General features: G+C 37.8%; 1 protein-coding gene across 3 annotated transcripts in view; it reads right to left on the minus strand.

The window, feature by feature from the left end:
- Positions 1-20649, minus strand: part of CRYZ (crystallin zeta) — a 25367-nt gene continuing 4718 nt past the window's right edge. For all 3 annotated transcript variants that reach the window (XM_054566856.1, XM_054566855.1, XM_054566858.1), the window contains 8 exons: positions 19634-19757; positions 18111-18263; positions 12998-13161; positions 8697-8748; positions 4657-4806; positions 1731-1832; positions 1537-1632; positions 1-1104 (listed from right to left, as the gene is read on the minus strand). In XM_054566856.1, the coding sequence (XP_054422831.1) occupies positions 943-1104; positions 1537-1632; positions 1731-1832; positions 4657-4806; positions 8697-8748; positions 12998-13161; positions 18111-18263; positions 19634-19744 (990 nt within the window). In that variant the 5' untranslated portion in view covers positions 19745-19757 and the 3' untranslated portion in view covers positions 1-942. The remainder of the gene's footprint in view (positions 1105-1536; positions 1633-1730; positions 1833-4656; positions 4807-8696; positions 8749-12997; positions 13162-18110; positions 18264-19633; positions 19758-20649) is intronic.

A 20649-nucleotide genomic window follows, 5' to 3' on the forward strand; every position in this document is an offset into this window, starting at 1 on the left:
TTTTATGCAATCATTTCTTTCTTTAGTTTCGATAAAAAAGACTTAGCATGTAACACTGTTAGGATGTGACCATTAGGAGCTATGTAAAAGTGAAGTACAATACAAAGAAAAACTAGGAAAACCTGGTTTTTCATTTCCTATAGAATCATTGCAGGTTACCATGTTAGAAAACAAAAGCAGATCATTCTAAATGTGTCAAATTTGTTTACTTATTTAAAAAATATATGATCCCTATTGCACAGATAATTCTAAATCTAATTTGAAATCAAGCCAGTCAAGAAGTGTCTATCTGGAGACCAGGCAGCTAGGATCATATTATACCAAAGAAAAGGCTGCTGTCCTCACAAGACATGTGGATCATTGGTAATCAACTATTAACACAGTGAATGTTCTAGCATTTTGGTAAAAATTGGAAAACTAACAAATGTGTCTGGACATTGTTTATCATGCCCTTCTAAGAGACTCATTGATCTAGATAAGATTAGTTTGAACAAAGGGTCTTGTCTGATCCAGAAAATCTTCAAAATGTAATACAGTTCTGGGCTCATCAGGAATGAAAGAAACTTTATAAGGAGAAGTAGGCTTGGAAATCAAAACTGTCTTATTTTTATTTATCATTAGAATTATCATTAGAATGTTTTAGTCAAAGGCATGAAATTCACGATCAAATATCAGGAATTTCGCCAATGCACCCCAATGCCAATGACCACAACATTCTACTTTCTACTATGACTGTCTGATTGCAGGTAAAAGGCGTGAAGAATATTGCCAGCTCTAACACAAGCTGTGCACCTAATACCCAGGATCTCTAAAGGAAAATCTTGTTTTTTAGTATAAGAAACTCACTGAATCAAATGAATGCCAATTAAAGCAAAGATAGTGTAAGTAACACTGGAGTAAGAAACCTCTAATTACACAGGAAATACATGAAAGAATTAATCATTATATGAGAAGAATCATTTTTCCAGTAGCCCCACTGCTGTGAATGATATTTTCATGAGCCTGGACCACTTTCTCCAATGGATACTGAGGACCTACGACGGGTCTCAACCAACCGACTTCCATTCCAGCTTGAAGAGCTGCTGCAAATTGCTGAAATTCCTCCTGTGTGGGGCAGGGGGGGAGGGAATAAGGGGGACATTCTGTAGAGAAACATATGAGCTGATTTTCAGAAGCATTAAATATTTTCAGAACTTAAGAAAGCATACAGAATTTCTCACAAAAGTGTGGCTTTTGTCAGTCGGTACAGAACAACAGAAAAGGTAGCTTTCAATATAGTAACCATAAGTCCACCTTGTCTGAGACAGTATCAGTCTACAAAATACTTCTTGTCCTGAAGTAATTACTAATAGTATCTCTTTTCTCTCTCAAAAATGTCCTGTCTTGGAAAATAAACCATATTGCCACCCTAGTTATCTTCTAGTGACTAATACTTAATGTACACATCTAGTCAGATGACTAAGTTTAACATTTACTTATATTTTCAGTCTGCCTGACTAGGCAAGTTACCCAAATCAGAATTACCTCTGTTCCTACCTTGGTTGATGAATAGAGAGCAAGTCCAATTATACTAGATTCCTTTGCCATGGTATCCCGTGGGTTTATTTCAATAGGACCTCTGCTGCCCACAATCTATTATGAAGAACAACACATATACTGTTAAGATTCCTGCAAAATGGTGGTAAGTTATGATAATACTTCAAAGTGGTAAAAAAAAAAAGAATACTTACTATTACTCGTCCTCCATATGACAGAAGATTCAAATCATTACTAAGATTTACATTAGCTAACATTTCAATAATAACATCAATTTTGTTTTCACCAACAGATTTCTATATAACATAAAAGAATGCAGAATAGGTTAAGAAAACAAGTAAAAAAACTATAAAATAGTTATCATTGTCCCACATAATATAGGAATATGTTTTGAATGACATAAAATGCACATTTTTAAGACTCATAATGCAAGTTTTAAAATTATCTAATTATATAGTGATGATGTAATTCCAAAGTATGAGCCACAATATCTAAGATGATAAAGATTTATGCTATAACAAAATAAAATTTGTTTAGAATTTTCAGGTGCTCAGACTTAAACTTGACTACAAAATACTTTTTTCTTAGTTGAAAATGTTCTACTTTAAAATGTATTTTCATAGAGAAACAAATAAATAAAAAATAAACCCCTACAGGGCTCCCATTTTTTTTAAAAAACCAAGAGAAAATACTTGCTGTTTAGTGTTGCAGGAATTTTTCGTGTGTGCATTCAGTTTTGTTCTAAGTGGTTGACAATCAGCTTGGCACACTACTTCTTTTATGTGGGCTCTCAGATGTTAGTTCCCAACACCCAAAACTAGCTCTTAAATAAGCTATACATATCTACCTTATATTCATTTTATTTTAACAAAAAAATAAATACCTGTGTCACTGTGCTACATAGTGCGAGTTCAAAGATGGAAATAGGGAGCTCAAAACAAAACTAGGGAGAAAGATGGGAAATACACGATCATAGCTGTAATGCAATGGCTAAGTATTACCTTAGCAGAAATAAACTGCAGGTTATAATGAAAGAAAAAGTTACAACTCTGATCAGCTATAATGCTCATAGAAAGTCCCACAGATGAATACGAGTTTCTTGAGCAAAAAAGGAAGAGGAACAAGAGGAAGCTACACATGAGGCAGAGGCAGTCCAGAAGGAAGAAAAAGAAGAACAAAAATGAGTCAGGATTAGACAGCAGCCCAGAGGGCATGGAATACGTGTTTGAGTAGGTGGGGGTTGGGGGAGAGAAAGAGGCAGGACAGAGGAGGTTGTAATTTGGTACAGACTGTGAAAATACATTGAATGCTGCGTTAAAGGATTAGGACTTTGGGGTCAAGGGTTCATTAATTCTTGTGCCAGGCACTGTTTAAGGCACTGGAAGTCCAGCAGGAAATAAGAGACACAAACATTCCTATCCTTGTGGAGCTGTCATTTTGGTTATTTCTAGAGATCTTTTTTTCCTTCTTTTCTTAAGGAAAACCAAATGATTCTGGAGATAGTGGGTCAGTAACGAATACTAGTGAAGGCTGGAGAAGATGAAGTCTAACCTAAGTCACAATGGTGAAGGGAACAGGGAAAAGGTGATATATTTGAAAGGTTCATCAGAGATGAAACTGATACAATGAATTGACCAATCTGATGGGTTGGAGGGAGAACAGTGATTAAAAACAGGAATAAAAAATGAAATGTGGGTTGTCTTAGATGACCAGATGAGTGGCAATGCCCAAAAGGGAGATAAGGCCAGACAGAATACTGGAAATCCACATTATACAGATACTCACTGAAGCCCTCAGCGTGTACGAGATTGATCAGGCTGGAGGTCTAGCACCAGAGAAGATGAGAAGCCAAGGGAAAAGTCAGGGAACACCTGAGTAATATGAAGAGAAGGGAGACTGAAAATAAAGTTAAGGAAATAATCAGAGAACCAGTTTGTGGGAGATGTGGGCATTGCCAATTGCTTCTGAAAATCAAACAGGATGAGGCCACAGACAAGAGCAGCAGACTGGTAGGGAGGAGCTTGTCAGTGACTTCAGATTAGTGCCCTAAGAAGCTGGGGTGGAAACAAAATTGCAGTGGGAGGGGGTGAGAGGCCAGGAAGTAAAAGTAGGAAGTACTCACAACTCTTCCAAGAAGTTTGGTGGTAAAGGAAACAGGGACAAGGTGCATTAAAAGGTTAAGAGAATGTTTTTCAGAGAATGAAAGAGACTAAGTGGAAGGAACCAGTTGAGGAGATAGAAGCTACAGGGCCTCATGGTCTTAAAATTAGGTTACTGCAAAACAAAAATACATTCTTAGAATAACCATTTTCCTCCTTTGTAAATACTCTTGGAAACTGGTATTAGGAGTGAATACTCCATTAATTTTAGATTTCCTAGACAGATAACAAAGGAGTGCCTTCACTCAGTATTTTGGCAAGATGATTCAGTGGTAATAAACTCCCTCTCATCCTTTCCTTAATTTGTAATGACCTAGTTTACATAGTAATCAGTACCTGGAAAACTGTAATGCTTTCTCAACATTAGCAAGTAGTTTGAGAATTAGGAAAGTAATCAGAGTTTAGTAAATTACTACTAGAGCACAAATGAAGAACTTCAGAATCTGCTTGAATTCTACTACAGCGATGGAATATATGCAACAATTAATTAAATGCTGCCTTACTGCTTTGGATGAAGTAGTGATTATTCCTCCAAAGCATCCAGTTAACAAATTGATGTTATTCCCTAAGCTAGACAGATCCAGTTTGTAATGTGAGGATACTTCACCTTCCATGGAAAAATTTATACCAATAGAAATATTAAAACTATCCCACAGGTGCAAATGTAAAGCTGTGGATTTACTTACACTGTGATTTGCACTAAAGAGTACAAGTTTTTATAGCTATAAGACTTGGGAGGCTAAATTTTATTTGGTAACATAAACAATACAGAAGTGAAGTTTTAAAAATTAGACAACTCTAGTTTTTAAATTAAAACATTAAAACACACAGGCATAAAAACATAAGCATTAAAAAAAGAAACAAACAACTTTGAGAGTGGTTGATAAAAAGAACTTACAAAAAAAAGTAAGTCCTCCAAGAAACAAAATTTTACTTTTATAAAAGTCTCAAACAATTTTACCTTAATTTTATCAATATAATTAGCTTCTCTGTGATTAAACACTTCATGGGCTCCATTTTGCAAAACAATGTTTCGTCCTTCCTCAGTTCCAGCTGTGCCCAAAACCTTTAAGCCATAAGCTCTTGCGATTTGGCACACTGCTAGTCCTACCTGAAAAATAAAATATAACCAATAGTTTTATTTGTTTTGGGGGGTGGTCCATATTTTTTTATTTTTCAATTACAGTTGACATTCATTATTTTGGGGTCAGCCAAAAAGTTTGTTTAGTTCTTTTCTGTAAAATAAAAGACATATTTTTCATTTTCAACAATAACTTTATTGATTTGGATATTTTGAGTATGTTGGCTATCCCCTGCTTGGTTTAACATTGATTTTTCTCTACTGATGTCTCAATTTGATCGCTATCAACTTCAACCATTCTACCTGACCATGGAGCATCATCCAGTGAGAAATCTCCAGCATGAAACTTGGCAAATCACTTTTGACATGTTTGATCAGTCATAGCACCTTCTCCATACACTGCACAAACCTTTTTTTTTTCCTTGCATTTCAGTTGCATTTTTACCTTTCTTGAAATAATAAAGCATAATATGCCAAAAATGTTGCTTATTTCCTTTCACCTTCAATATTAAAATGGCTACAGAAAATTCACCGATTTTGATGTTTTTTAAATGCATGCTGATATGAGATCTGTCACAATACAATTTAACAAAATTGTTTCAAATGAAGTTAAAGACAACAAAGCACTACTAGAGCCATCTTATGAAAAAAAAAAAACATTTTATGGCCGATCCAATATTTTATATTAGTTTCAGGCATGCAGCATAGTGGCAAGACATGTATAATAATTTACAAAGTGATCCCCCAATAAATTGAGTACCCACCTGGCACCATACATAGCTATTACAATATTACTGACTATACCAGGTCCGTCCAGAAAGTATTCAGCCATGTACTATGAAAAATGGAGACATTTTTCGAAGAAGCAGCAAGATACAAGAAACATTGTATGCAATACAATGATGCCTCAGTGCCCTTCAAAGTAGGTACCTTGGGAACTCACACAGTTCTCCCAATCACCATCAGCTGCCCTGTAGTATTTTCTTGAATCCCATTAACAGGCTGAAATCTCTTCTTTTCAAAGGTGCTTTTAGTTTTTTTGAAAAGCCAGAAGTCACAGGACACCAAATCTGGGCTGTAAGGGGCTGAGTCACCTGGGTGATTTGATGTTTCACCAAAAAACTCTGAATGAGACATGATGCATGAGCAGGTACATTGCTGTGATGAAGCTGCCAATCACCAGCTGTCAATCACCAGCTGCCCACAGCTGCAGCCCTCTTAACACAAAATTTGATATAGATTCTTTGCTCTACTCGCTCATTAATTTTAATGCGAGGGCCAAATAGTACACATGCTCACTCAACTGCGTCTACTGCCCCCACTGACTAGTACAGTGAAGTTGTCATTGTTCACACATGTGCACTCAGTCCACTCTCCTTGGTGGCCAGTTCCATTGAGGTTGCACAAACTGTTCTCATTTTATTAATAATAGTTGGACTTTTTCCAGACAGACCTCATATTCCCTATACTGTACTTTACATCCTGGTGACTATTCTGTAACTACCAATTTATACTTCTTAATCTCTTTACCGTTTTTCAGCCAGCTCCACAATCTCCCTCCCATATGGCCACTGTTAGTTTGTTCTCTTAATGGTACAGATAATTGTCACACACATTTAGAGCAGCATTTCTCAAACCTGGCACTATTGACATGTGAGGCCGGATAATCCTTTGCTGTGAAGCTATCCTTTACATTGAAGGATGTTCAGCAGAGTATCTCACTGCCACCCATGAGATGACAGAACACTCTACCCAGATGCAATTAGCAAAAATAGCCCTAGACACTGCCCACTGTCCCTGAACAAGGAAGAGAGATGCTGGAACATCACCCCTTATTGATAACAGCTGATTTAGAGGAAGGTAAAAATCACCATGGATTGGGCATGATAAAAAAGAAGTAAAATGAAAAAGGATGATAGAACCAAATAAAACTTGTAACAGTATCACAAATTCCGAGGCCTGAAATAGACCTTAAAGACTACATGGCATATGGGCATGATATGCCTGAACTCAGTTGGGTTATGAAAGGCATTTGACTTCACCAAAACAACATGGAACTTACTGATGAGTGAGAATACAAGACTCCATGGGGTTAGCACAGTCCATTTTTACTACTTCAATTTTCAATTAAAAATTTCAGCTAAAAAAGGGTTTTTAATGAAACTACATTTAACCTAAATGCCAATGTAAATTTATCTCCTTATACTCTTAACTACTTGAAAGGGACACTCAAAAGGTATTTTAAAGACCCTGTTTATTCTATTTTTGTCAACAATTGTACTAGCCTTACTCCCTCAATAGATATGTCTACCACTCCACTTATATTCTGTTTTGCTGACACTCTAACAGGGAACTCCCCACCAATGGATCTGGATAATAGCTGTGTTCATAAGTTCCACATCAGTTTAAATACACAACATAATCCCAAAGGAATTTGAATTACATGAGAACAGAACATACAAACAGAAGCAAGAAAAACCCAGCGCTGTCTCCCTCTGACAGGGCAGGGAGGGTCAGAAGTGCTCCACACACCCGGCTGCTGGTCTATCCCTGCCAGCCAAGGGTTTAGCAGGCTCAGCCAGCCCAGAGAACAGTGTGGATATTGCCTTTAAAAAAAAGCATGGTGAAGTGACTGGGCTTTTTACAAGACGGTAAAGGGAATAAGGAGATTTTTTCTCTCCCCTTCCTACTGAAATTTCAAGAGTACAAGGTTAGCTCTCTGAGAGCCAAAGCAATTTAAATAAATGTATGTTTAACAGAGCTTTTAGTTATTTAGTGTTACATTTAATTTAACCTCAAAATGGTCTCTTTGGTGAAGGTAAACAATGGAAGTTCCTGACAAGGTATATTTGTCCTATTTTCTCAGGCCCCATGAGGACAGTCTTGGTGTTTTTTAGTAAAGAGTCTGATCTGTGAAATCTTTCAGACTGGATCTATCTGAGGTACAAGGGAAGCTGGGTGTGAAGCCTTGTGATTCATCTATCCAAGGTACCAAGTGATGGACTGAATTCTCTGTAGTACCTAGCCACCTTTAAAAGTAAATTCATGTATTCAGAATGCCACTCATTATTCCGGAGACAATCTACTGTCCAGAATACGTAGTGCTCTGGAAGGGTTAACCATCTTCCTCAAGGTGAGGCACCTGGCCCTACTGTCTCCAAAATTTACAAAAAAAAACCTTGCAGGATAGAGGTCATGTGGATTTGTTGTTACATTTTGACCTCAGAGCTCTAACTTTTCCTCTAAGCCCCTGAAAGGCAGCTTGATAGCCAGTTTCTTGAAGGAATTTCTAACAGCCCTGCACTGGGTGACTTCACTAAAGGGCTTATTTTATAAGTTCTGAGTACTCACTTCCCCCTCACCTTCCATTTGCATTTTAAGCAATGGTGCTAAGGAAACAGCTGTATATTTTGCACGCCATGAATGTCATCAAAACACAGCAGGCAGGCAGTGGAGGGGAGATAGAAAGGACAAAAGATTCCATGTGGCTTTGCAGTGCTGTCTGGGGCAACATATAGAACTCTTTAATGAACCTTAGTTCTTTATGCAAGAAAATGTGGAATTAGTATTTACCTTAAAGAACCAAACTTCTAAATGAATATTCTTACAACATATGCCACTTGAAGGCAAAAACATAGTCAGTGTGTCTTGGTCCTCACTCAACAAGGGTGAAAAACCTAATATATATATTTTTTTGATGGGGAAACCTGTTCAATTTATTAATATAGAAATTCTAAACTAATGACAAGGAACTGCCTTCAGAAGACAGAACTTAAAGAAGCTTTACTACATAAAGGGAAAAAGTCACCCTTATAGTCACCTTTGACTATATTTATAAATTTGGCTTTTAAGATGGACTTAAATGTGAAAGCCACAAATGAAAGTTCATTTTAAAATAAAATTAAAAAAAAAATACTTACTCCTCCACTAGCCCCATGAACCAGAACAATTTCTCCAGCTTTTGCATGGGCACTGGAAAAGAAAGCAGAGGTTAACCATCTCACTATAAAGCTAATTAAGCTCACATATTTTTAATTATTCTCAAGGAAATTCTATCCTCAGTCCAGCTAACACTTGCTCAAAGAGGAAACTCATAGTGAGATATTCTCAAAGCTCCAGAGGATCAAACAATGATTCTTCAGAGCCACAGATAAGAGAAAACCTCATTTGTTCGTTCATTCAACAAATGTTCAGTGGAGTCTATTATGTGCCAGGCACTGTGCTGGATGCCGAGGTCACGTCACAGTGCTCCCCGCTGAGAGGCTGCAGTCCTTGCAGGCAGGTTAAGTGGAACTGCTGAAGCCAGAGGAACTGGAGTTGCTCACCAATTCTCAGAGAAAGCACCTCAAAACAGGTTCATTACAGTCAGTCTTGATTCTGTGGTGCAGAGCACTGCCCAAGTAAACACAGCAGGTAGGGTATTTAAGAAAACATTTTTACTTTTCCATGCTTTCAAACATCCGGTTGCACCAGACTTTAAGCTCTCATCAGAAGACAATGCTCAGCCAGCAATGATAGAGTGTAAGAAATACAATAAATCCTGTCACAAAGGTTCCTGTGTCATCCCTAAAATGTTTAGATTTTCTGGTGAAATGACATACGTGCTTTACTTCTCGTTCATACTGGTACTTTTCTAATATACTGAAAATAAGGAACGTGCAGCAAGACAGATAGGGGATCCTTTATTACTCCAGATGGACAAGTGCTAATACCACAAGCCAGCAGCTGTTGTATGATCCAGATCTAACTCCCAGAGAGGATCTCTTACTTCCTAGAACAATAGGGGGTGGCCACACAGATATGATGTTCAATCTGGGAGTGAGAACACGGTAATCTGGAGTCCTGCTCAAGGCTGTGTGCCAAGAGCAGACAAACAGCAGTTGTGAGCAGGAAATGAAGCTTCTCCAGCCCTCTTGCTTGGGATAAGGGGATTGAAGGTAGTGAATTAAACTGAGGGTTTCCAATGATAGACTGTGATAGCTATTACTAAACACTTTGACATTTTAAAAGGTAAAATACAAATGTAAGGGAACAGGATTACTAATGTTATACTGTGGGATATGAAATAAACACTTCCCAATGAATTTTTTAAAAATCTTATCAACAACCCCTCAAGCACTATAAGCACATTCTCCTAATTCCTTAGGCCTGTGGTGGGTGGAAAAAAAACAGGCTAACCTTCTCCTGGGTCCCCACTGCTACGATCCTTCTATCTTTGTGTGGAGTCATTGTGATGGTTAATTTTACGTTGTCACCTTACCTGGACCACGGTGCCAGATTTTGGTCAAACATTATTCTGATCTGAATGTTTCTGTGACGGTGTTTCTTGGATAAGAGTGACATTTAAATCTGTAGACGCTGAGTAAAGCAGATTGTCTTCCATAATATGGATGGGCCTCATCTAATCAGTAGAAGGCCTTAAGAACAAAAAACTGACTTCTCCCAGAGCAAGAAGGAACTCTGCCAGCAGATTGCCTTTGCACTCAACTGAAACTCTTCCCTGAGCCTCCAGATCCTGTCAGATTTTTTGTTTTTTTTTAGCTTCCTAGGGCTCATAGTAGGGGCCTGAGCCCTTGACCTGGCCTTCCAAGCTGTTGTCCACGATCCCCCAATGAGGTCAATGAAGTCTAGTACCTCCAACCCCAAAGCCAGCCCCAATCTAGAAAATTTCAACATTCACCAGAGGAAAACCATACATCACAATTCTGAATTCTCCTCCACATTAGCCACTCCCTCCCAGGGCTAAACCTAGTAACCACCTCCAACCATTCTACCTGAAAAATATCAGGCAATAGTAACCAATATTATGACAACGATCTCCTATCCTAACTCTGTAATTCCATATTCTATCAAAACTTTTCCTTCACAGAGATTGCTGTCTCTCGACTGACCAATTCCTGCCCACTGGCTGCCCTTGGCCTCGCTTCCTTCTCTTATCTGCCTGGACCCTGTGGAGTTTACCCCAACTTCTCTCTCTCTCCTGTGTTTTCATTTCCTTTGCACTATTCTATTTTGCCACCAATATTACAGCCCTGAATTAATTTTAAAACCTAACTGCTTTAATTATTTTGCACATGTGACAATGTGCATTTTGGTGCCACTTTGCCTCCTACTTAGTTATGAAAAGTGAGACAATCATATATAAGTTCCTTCAACACTGTACCTCCCTAGCCCCCTGCTTTCCATAATCATACCATCTTTATACCTTCTAGGTTTGATGGATAAGCTGTCCTTTCAATATTTGAAGCCAATCTCTCTACCTACACCCTCAGTCCTTTCCATCTTGTCTTATGTAGGATCTTGTTCCATATACCATGCCCCCTGTTTTGACCTTTCATCTTTCTCTCTGCTAGATCCTTTCTCAACTATAAATGTGTTCTAGCCTTGTCCATCCTTACAAAAATCCTTTTGTTCCCACACTCTTCTTAAGTACTCTTCTACTCCCTCCTGTCTGTTTCCGCTCACTTTTTAAAAGTGTTAAGAATCTCCATTCAAGGAATCAATATGCTCTTCATTCCTCAACCCACTCAACCATCTTCTGTCCCGCCACTCCCCTGAAAATAATCTGACTAAAGCCACCAATGATCTCCTAACTGCTAAGCCCAGCTGTTATCTTTTTCCCAAACACACCTCACTGCTGCATTTGACATCTAGCCTCCCTCCTTAGTTGCAAAATCAAATACTCCCCCTTACACTGTCAGCACTGAGTGAGTACTTACTCTGTGCCAGCCTCTATACTAAGAGGACTGCATTTCCTCGTTTAATTCTTGCCACACCCCTTTGAGGTAGGTGCTATTGGTTTTTCAAATCAGTAAGCTGAAGCTGAGGCAGAGAAGTAACAAGATCATATAGCTAGTAGTAGGTGAAGACACTACTCCAACCCAGGTCTTCCTGTCTTCAAAGCCCATGAGCTAAACAGATGGTTAATGAACACCATGACTTCTACACTCTCTTGGTCTTGGAATACACTCCTTTTGGTTTTCTTGGGAAGTCTGTCCCCTACCTCTGACCATACCAATATACGCTGATGCTCACTAAGGTTCTATTCTTATTCCACCGTTCTTCTCACTCCCTGAGGGATTTAAATCACTTTCACTTTGGCAACTCTCACCCATATTCTGATATCCCCAAATGTATATCTCCAGCCTTCAAGGGCATGATTCTTTCATCCAACAGTCTGCTGGAGTTCTCAATTAGGATGCCTGCCTTAGCTTCAAGTTCAAATCTGAACTCAGCTTCCCTTTGAAACGTTCTGCTCCTTTTCTTTGTCACAGTTAAACACTACCCAAGCTGGAAAGCTAGAAGTATTCTTAAGCTCTTCCTTTACCTAATTCTCCACATGCGGTCACCAAATATTCCTGATTTCACGCCCTAAAAAGTTGCCCTTTCCTCTCCACCTCTTCTCCCACGACCCGTGCTCTGGACCAGAAGTATTTTGCCCATATGACACTCCTACAAGATCCTCCCCCCTCCTCCATTCCTGTGGTCAAGTCCATCCTTCACAAGGCTGGTAAGTGATATCAAAGAACAAAAAATATGACAATATAAGTCTCCTGAATAAAACATTTCATGACCCCCGATCCCTTACAGAATAGTAGAGCTCTATAATCTAGCTTTCACAATCTGAAACCTACATATGTAGTGATGACAACTAACATTTATTGGGAGATTACTTATTCTTTGCCACTCTTTGCCTTAAAATCTTCTATCTGACAAAACCAAATTGCTATAGCTCTCCCCAGATACCATGTTTTCCCCTCACAAACCAGCTATTCCGATTGTCCAGAATTCCTCTCCCCTCCGAGCTCTTTCCCCAGGCTAATTCCCTCTGATCATTTTCAAATATAGCTTTAAAATAACCCAAGCTTTACTTACACCTTGCCAGGAAGACCTACCTTATTACCGCAGGCACGTCCCTTGTGATCCCAAAAATCCCTACACACATCCGTATCCCTTACTTTCCACACTGTATATAACTGTTATTCCTCCTATGTCCACCTCCCTTACTAGACTGTGAGCATTTTGAACACATGCTCACAGTGTTTTGCTCTTTTTTGTAACCACAGTGATTAGAACAGTCTCTCATATTAGCAGTTTCCACTTCATAAAAGCTTAATGATAACTAAATGGTACCCCAAAATGACAGACAGATGGTAAGAAGAAAAGCAATTAACACTGTCCTCCTTTGTTGCTGGCTATTTAGTTGACAGAGTGTTATTACCTGTGGACCAGAGCTCGATAAGCAGTAAAATATGGGACACCAATGGCAGCGCCTTGTTTAAAGTCCAGTTTTTCTGGCAGTGTGTAAACAGTGTCATCCGCTGCGATAGCGAACTCTGCGTAGCCCCCAGAGATCGTGCTGGTAGTGAAAACTCTGTCACCTTTCTGGGGGAAGCAACAAATTTATATGTGTGTCAGGGATTAAAAAAATGACATCAAAATGGGTATAATCTTTTTTTTAATGATCTTTTGAACTTTTTTCTCAAATACAGTATAATAAAATACAATATTACATTAGTTTTAGGTGTAAAACAGTGATTAGACATTTATATACATTATGAAATGATCACTCTGAGCTGCAATCTTTTTTAATATAACTTTTATTATAATAAATAAGTATTTATATAATTTTCTACATCTTAGGGTCTCCTAAAATAACTTTAAACTACTGAATATTTTAAAGTATTTTATTAATGGGAACCAGTGAGAAGAAAAATAATGAGAAATAGAAAAAATAAAAGGAAAGCAAACCTCTAGAATGGTATAATGATGATAATGATAATGAACCTTTATTGAGTGTGTCCTGTGCTAGGCATGGTATTAAGTGTCTTATGTATATTACATAATTCAATCTTCAAAACAGCTTAAGAGGTAAGTACTTTTATTATACCTACTTTAGAATTAATCTCACTCTATAAATAAGAAAATTGAGGGAAAAAGAAATTCAGTAATTTGCTCAGATCAAGTAGTTAGTAAGTGGCAGTTAATAAAACTATTTTTGCCCAAAATACTAGGGAGGAAAAAACAAATGTAAGGTTTCGCCCTGGCCAGGTGGCTCAATTGGTTGAAATGTCGTCCGGTACACCAAAAGGATGCAGGTTTGGTTCCTAGTGGGCAAGCTCAGGATGCAACCAATTGATGTTTTCCTCTCACACTGATGTATCTCTCTGTCTCTCTCTCCCTCACCTGCCCCCACCTCTCTCTAAAAAATTTAAAAAATATACCTTGGGTGAGGATTGGAAAAAAAAAAAAAAGTAAGGTTTCTTTCATGGAGCAATTCCCTGCTCTAAATCCTTCCTGTAGATTTCTTCACCCCTACATTTCCTTCATTTTTCATGATTATACCAAAAAGCAGAAGACTATGCCTGGATCCTGACAGCAGGATGAGCCAGGACTGGCTTCGTCACTTGTCCCAGCCCCAGAAACAGCAAACTCTCAGTAAGCGTCTGTGTGGCCCTTACTATTGAAGAGCAGATGCATAAATGAGAGTGAAACAAGGCACTGTATAAGCATCACAGGACTACCTAATGTGGCCTGCACACTTGGGAAATTAGACCGCCCACTACAAACACCTGCCCTAACTTCTCTTCCTTGAAAAAAAAAAGAGTCTTCCTCTCCCCAAAGCAGCCAGAGGTGACCTCTGAAAATGGTTCCCTATTCACTTGAACCAGAAAGCCCCACAAAATCATGCAAATCAGGAGGTTCAAATCTTCGTGTTCAAGAACATTCATGAAACTGACCAGGCCATCAAGGGTATGCATATATGAAAGGCCACCAAATATCTGAAAGACATCACTTTAAAGAAGCAATGAATCCTGTTCTGTTGATACGATGGTAGAGTTGGTAGGTGTGCCCAGGCCAAACAGTGGGGCTGGACACAGGGTGGGCAACCCAAAAAGAGTGCCGAGTTTTTGCTGCATGTGCTTAAAAACGCAGACAGCAATGCTGAGTTTAAGCGTTTAGAGGTAGGTTCTCTGGTCATTGAGCACATCCAGGTGAACAAAGCTCCTAAGATATGGGGCAGAATTTACAGAGCTCATGGGTGGACCAACCCACCCATGAGCTCTCCCTGCCGCATTGAGATGATCCTAACTGACAAAGAGCAGGTTGTTGCTAAACCAGAAGGGAAGCTGCACAGAAGAAAAAGATATCCCGGAAGAAACCAAAGGAACAAAAGCTTATGGCCCAGGAGTGAATTCCACATAAAATATATATTAATAAAAGTAAAAAAAAGAAAATATCCCTTGGAATAAGCAAAACATTAAGACAATAATGCTCAGTATACTTAGATTTGTCCTATAATTAAGAGATCTGAAAAAGTAATAGCACTATGTAGTGGGGTACAGGCAAACAAGACTCACAAAGCATCTAGGAGTCAAAGACGAGCATCACTGCTTAACAGTGTCCCCTGTAAATGATCAAGTATGACTATGTTAAGATTAAGCCTGCTTTTACAGCTGAAAAACAAGTTGCATTAATTTTATCATAATTCAAACATTTACTAAGAATCCACTACACAGAAAGCATTACTTTGAGTTCTGTGAAAGATATTAGTAGAAGACACTCACTTTAATATCAAGCATCCTTAACTCTAGGAAAAGAAAAATAACATAGAAATAATTACAAATCTAAGTAACTGTGATGAGCCATTAAGGATAGATACAAGAAAAATAAAGTAATTATTTCTAAGTTAAGAGAATCAAGAATACTTTCATTGAAAAGTTAATTATTTGAGGTAGATATTGAAGGATAGAAGATTTAAAGACTAGAATTGAGAAGAGTCATTTTGAGTGAAGAAAATTAAGTAAGTAAAGGAAAAGTGGCAGGAAAAAAGAAGCCAGCATTCATTCCCAAAGAATAAGGAGTCTAATGCATGGAATGTAATTGTTTTGAGATATAAAAAGAAAAGAAATTAAAGACAGAGTGTAAAATCCCTTGAACCCATGTTTGTAAATTTCAGTTTAATTCTGCCAAGCAGCAGAATAAATATGAACAAAGACACAGAGATGAAAGAGCAGGGGCTATGCAGGGAAGAACAAAAAGCTATGACTAAACGGCAGAGAGAGAAGGAATAGGAGATATGAATGGAAAGATAGGTGAGCAAGAGCATAGAATAGTCTTTTTTTACAATACAAACAATTTCAACAATATCCTGAAATCTACATAAAATGAGTGCAAGAATTAATTGTAAAATAATCAGAATTACATCTCTTACACATAGAAACTATCTCTTACAGAGCAAGGACAGATTCGAGAAGGAAGGACAGAGGATGATAAGGTAAGTGTCCAGGTACGGGCCTAGGAAAGATAACAAACTACAGAGAGCAGAAATGGAAAAAGAGAGAAAACATTTCTAATAAGGGAGAGCTGAGTGAGGGAGAGTGAAGAGATAAGCTTCAAACCTCAGAAGTCACCAAGTCACACGACAAAGGAACAGAGATGAAGAGAGAAAAGACAAGCTCAGTTTTAGACACACTGAGTAAGAAGTTTTGGAGATTGATCATGTGGGTCCCACGTTCTCCAACACTACTTTCTCCAACAATGGAAATGTTCTGCCTCTGCATTGTCCAGTAGCATAGTCACTAGACACACAGGGCTAATGAGCAGTGGCAATGACTAAGGAACTATTTCTTTTTTAAACTAATTTTGAATTTTAAACAGCCACCAGCCATTTAAATGAGGCTACCAAGCTTAGTAGCTAAACTTACCTAGGGGATGGTTTTGTAAATTATATAAATGTCTATGCTATATTGCTAAAACTAATATAAAATATTGAATGCCAACTGTAATTGAAAATTTTTTAAGTGTTCATTCCATACAAAAAAATAATAAAAAATAACATTTTTAAAAAGAAAAAAGGCCTACATATTAGGAAATACTCACTACCAAAGAGACCCACTATGCCCCTTATGTAAGAATAGGAAATAGTTCTTCTATGTGATTAATATTTGGTTGGGCTTAAAATACTGCCTCAATAAAATATATTGAAATTTTTATATAAAAAGGAAACATCTAAGCAAAAGATATCCATGTAATAAAGGAAAATATGGGTGTCCATGAGATCTTCATGAAGAAGGTATACAATACAAAACACAGAAGTCTAAGCAGGGACTGGGAGTGCTGGGCAATACCAAGATTTGAGGAGCATCCAGAGAAAAAGAGGCTTGAAAAAGGATGCCCAGAAAGGAAAGGGGGAGGAGAAGGACAGGAGAAAATGTCACAGAAGCTGCAGAAAAAAGTTCTTTTTAAGAAAAAGTAAGTGACTGAGAGTGTCAAATGTCACAAAGAAGTCAAGAGAGATAATGACATAAAAGGGCCCATTAACTCTAGCAATATAGATGCCATTAGTGACATTAGCAAGAATCATTTCCGTGGAGCAGGAGGGCAGAAGCCAGATCGCCACGGGCTGAGCAGTGGAAAGCTGTAGGAATTTGCCTGACTTCCTGTTCGGGGGCCATGTTAATCATCTCTGTCTCAGTCCAATTTTGGATAAATGAGTTGCCAAAGTTGAACAGGTCAAGGAATTATGAGGAAAGATGCTAGAACGTGAATATACTCTATGTTTTAAAAGTCTTTTGGCATATAAATAACAAATGCCCTGATCATAACATTTTCATTGACTCCATCACCTTTTTCTGTCTGAGTCAGAGCTTGGAAAATGTATAGTGACCTTGTATTTTTTTCATTTTTACTTATTATTCCAAAAAAAAAAAAAACACTTTACATTCCCTTTACTTTGTGAGGCTAAATTTAGAAAAAGTATTTAAAGTTATGTTAGTTTGTGCCCTGGCCAGTGTGGCTCAGTTGGCTGGAGTGTCATCCCACAAACCTATGGGTTCTTGCTTTGATTCCCAGGCAGGGCACGCACTTGGGTTGCGGGTTTGGTCCCCGGTTGGGGATATGCAAGAGGCAACCAATTGATGTTTCTCACTCACATTAATGTTTCCCTCCTTCGCTCTCTCCCTCCCTTCCCATTTCTAACATCAATAAGCATGTCCTTGGATGAGGATAAAAAAAAAAAATTATGTTGTTTTGTCTATTATCAACAGTTAGAAAACAATATAATTTTCTTGTTTTCTTTCCTTAAATATTTCTGTTAAAAGGTTCACCATGTAATTCTGTGGGGATGTGAAGATGCAGAAATGACCATGCACTTATTCCCCACAATGCAGATAAACAAGGACTCTGGATAAAAGGCAATTTCTTTGTTACTAGAGGAGTCCCCCAAGTGGCAGAAAGTGTGTAATGCTTAACACAGACACATTTTAAAACTATATTAAAATATTCTCAGAAAAAATATTAAGCTAAAATAGAAATAATTAAAAATGTAATACCTTGAAAGCAGTTACATTATCCCCGATGGCTTCTATTACCCCAGCCACATCCAAACCAGGAGTATACGGTAAGAATGGTTTTCTACTGTAAGTACCAGAGCGAATATATGTGTCCACGGGGTTTACACCACATGCATAGACTTTGATTAGAACCTGCAATGACAATGTATTAGTTTACACAGAGAATTCAGGCATTATGCTGGGACTGTAATGATTATGGGAGCTCTAAAACTGGAGGGGAAAACCTTGCCTTCAATGAGCTCACATTCCAATTTTGCAAACCCACATATAAATAAAAATATAAGACACATTGGCTTATGTGCGATATTAAAAACATTTTGAGAGACCAGTGATGGAAATATTTGAGATGTGTGGTGGAGACCTCTATGTGCCCATCAGATCTATTTCTTCCTCCAGGATACAGAAAATATTGTTTCCTGGCTCCTTTACAGTTATGAGTAGCGAAATGGTTAGTTTTAGCCAAGGGAATGTAAACAAAAGTGATGAGAGTGATTTCCAGGCCCGGCCCATAAAGACCTTCCGAGGCAATCCCCACGGCTTCTGCCCTTTGCTGTGACCTTGGAAGACAAGTGTTGAAAGCGGCAGAGGCACACGATGGAAGCCTGGGTCCCTGAACCACCGTTGGAGGAGAGCTACCCACCAACATTTTAGAACTTTGGAATTAAATGAATAAGGAACAATTTTCTATTGTTGATTTATTGAGATTTTGAGGTTACTTCTACTATTGAAGTTTATTTTACCTTACTTAATACAAAATTTGTATTAATTAAGAAGAGAAGGCATTTCAAAGAAAGTGGTATTTGCACTAGGCCTTAAAGGATGAGCAGACATTCTCTGGGAATTAGAGAAAACATATATTTCAAATTAAAGGACTATACTACGCAAAGACAGAAGGAACAAAAGGGCTTCATGGAGACACTGGGTAAGACTTGATGTTATTACAGCACAGTCTATTGAGAAGGAGTGATAAGAAATAAATCTATAACGATAGGTTATGGCCAAACTGAAAACTCTCATAAGACTTGTTAAGGAAATTAGACTCAGGAGCCATTGAAGGTACAGTCATAAAAATACATAATTTTTATTGAAAAATTATATTGTTAAAGTCACTGGAAATGATTTAGCTCTACATTTAAAGTCTCTTAAATCATATGTGGAAAATAGGTATACAAAAGAAAATTGTTTTCCTAATGTGCACAAAATAAGAGTCAGGAAAATTTGTAACAGAATAACTCCTCCATTCAAAAAAAATCCAACCATTGCACAGCACAGGTGATTCTATACTTCAAAAAATTCTTAAAACAAGCCATCATTTCTTTTCTTAGACCTACTTCATTAATTATTAAAATTATGTTCTTTGTCAGAGCTCATAAACAGTATAAATTCTGTCGGAATTCAATGTCTTTATAATCACTGTGAGTCTGCTTCTTTTGAATATTAATTTGATGTGCTAGAGACTCATACTGTGTAATTATTGCCTGTTTTTAAATAATTATTTCCACCTGATGGTCGTTTGGAATTGGTACTGCAACATCTGACCGGAATTTCAGCACTTCTGGTCCACCAAATTCAAAAACTCTAATAGCTCTCATCAACTTCCGTCCAGTCGCCATGGTGATCTAGAGACTAAGGAAAAAAAAATTAATGTATTGTCCTATTGTATCTAGGCTATCACTATGGGTTTTTTTTCCCCCTGGAGGGTCAGATCAAACAATTTTTCAAATGACAATTTAAATCATAGGCTTACCACTGATCTCATTTCATGTTTAAAAACCTTTCATCTTACAAATCCTTCAGCTACAAAGCAAAATATCTCATATTGCTTCCTGTAGCGATTCAATGCCTTCAACAGGGAATCAAACATGCAAACAAAAACATCTGGATAGGTATAACATAATGAATATCATAGATGTCCTTTTGTATAAGCTTGGGCTGCAACATTTTGGAAATTTTAGGAGCTAGTATAAGTTTTACTAACATTAAATAAATAGATCTTTTGTTAGATTATTAATTATTTCAAATCCATAAATACAAAGACTATAATAAATACATTCAACTGCTACCTTTAACAAATCTTAACATTTTAAAAACTTAAAATGTTATAGATATGACAACCCGCCAGTACCATCCCCAATCCCATCTCTGTCCCACCCTTCCAAGAGGCAACTGTTACGATAAACTCAGTGCTCATCATTCCCAGGCATGATGTTACCCCACTACTACATGTGAATGTACTACTGAACAATGTATGCTGTTTTTTGCATGTTTTCAAACTTTATTTTTTAAATATTTTAATTTATTTATTTTTAGAGAAAGGAGAAGCAAGGGAGAAAGAGAGGGAGAGAAACATTGATGTGAGAGAGAAACATCTACTATAGCTTCTTGCACAGCCCCAACCAGACACCTAGCATGCAACCCAGGCATGTGCCCTGACCAGGAATCAAACCAGTGACCTTTAGGTTTGCCGGATGATGCCCAATCCACTAAGCTGCACCAGCAAGGGCTCAAACTTTACTTA

The sequence above is a fragment of the Pteronotus mesoamericanus genome, unplaced genomic scaffold (genome assembly GCF_021234165.1).
Source record: "Pteronotus mesoamericanus isolate MK-2021 breed Mesoamerican mustached bat unplaced genomic scaffold, CSHL_Meso_final contig_181, whole genome shotgun sequence".
Lineage (NCBI taxonomy): Eukaryota > Metazoa > Chordata > Mammalia > Chiroptera > Mormoopidae > Pteronotus > Pteronotus mesoamericanus.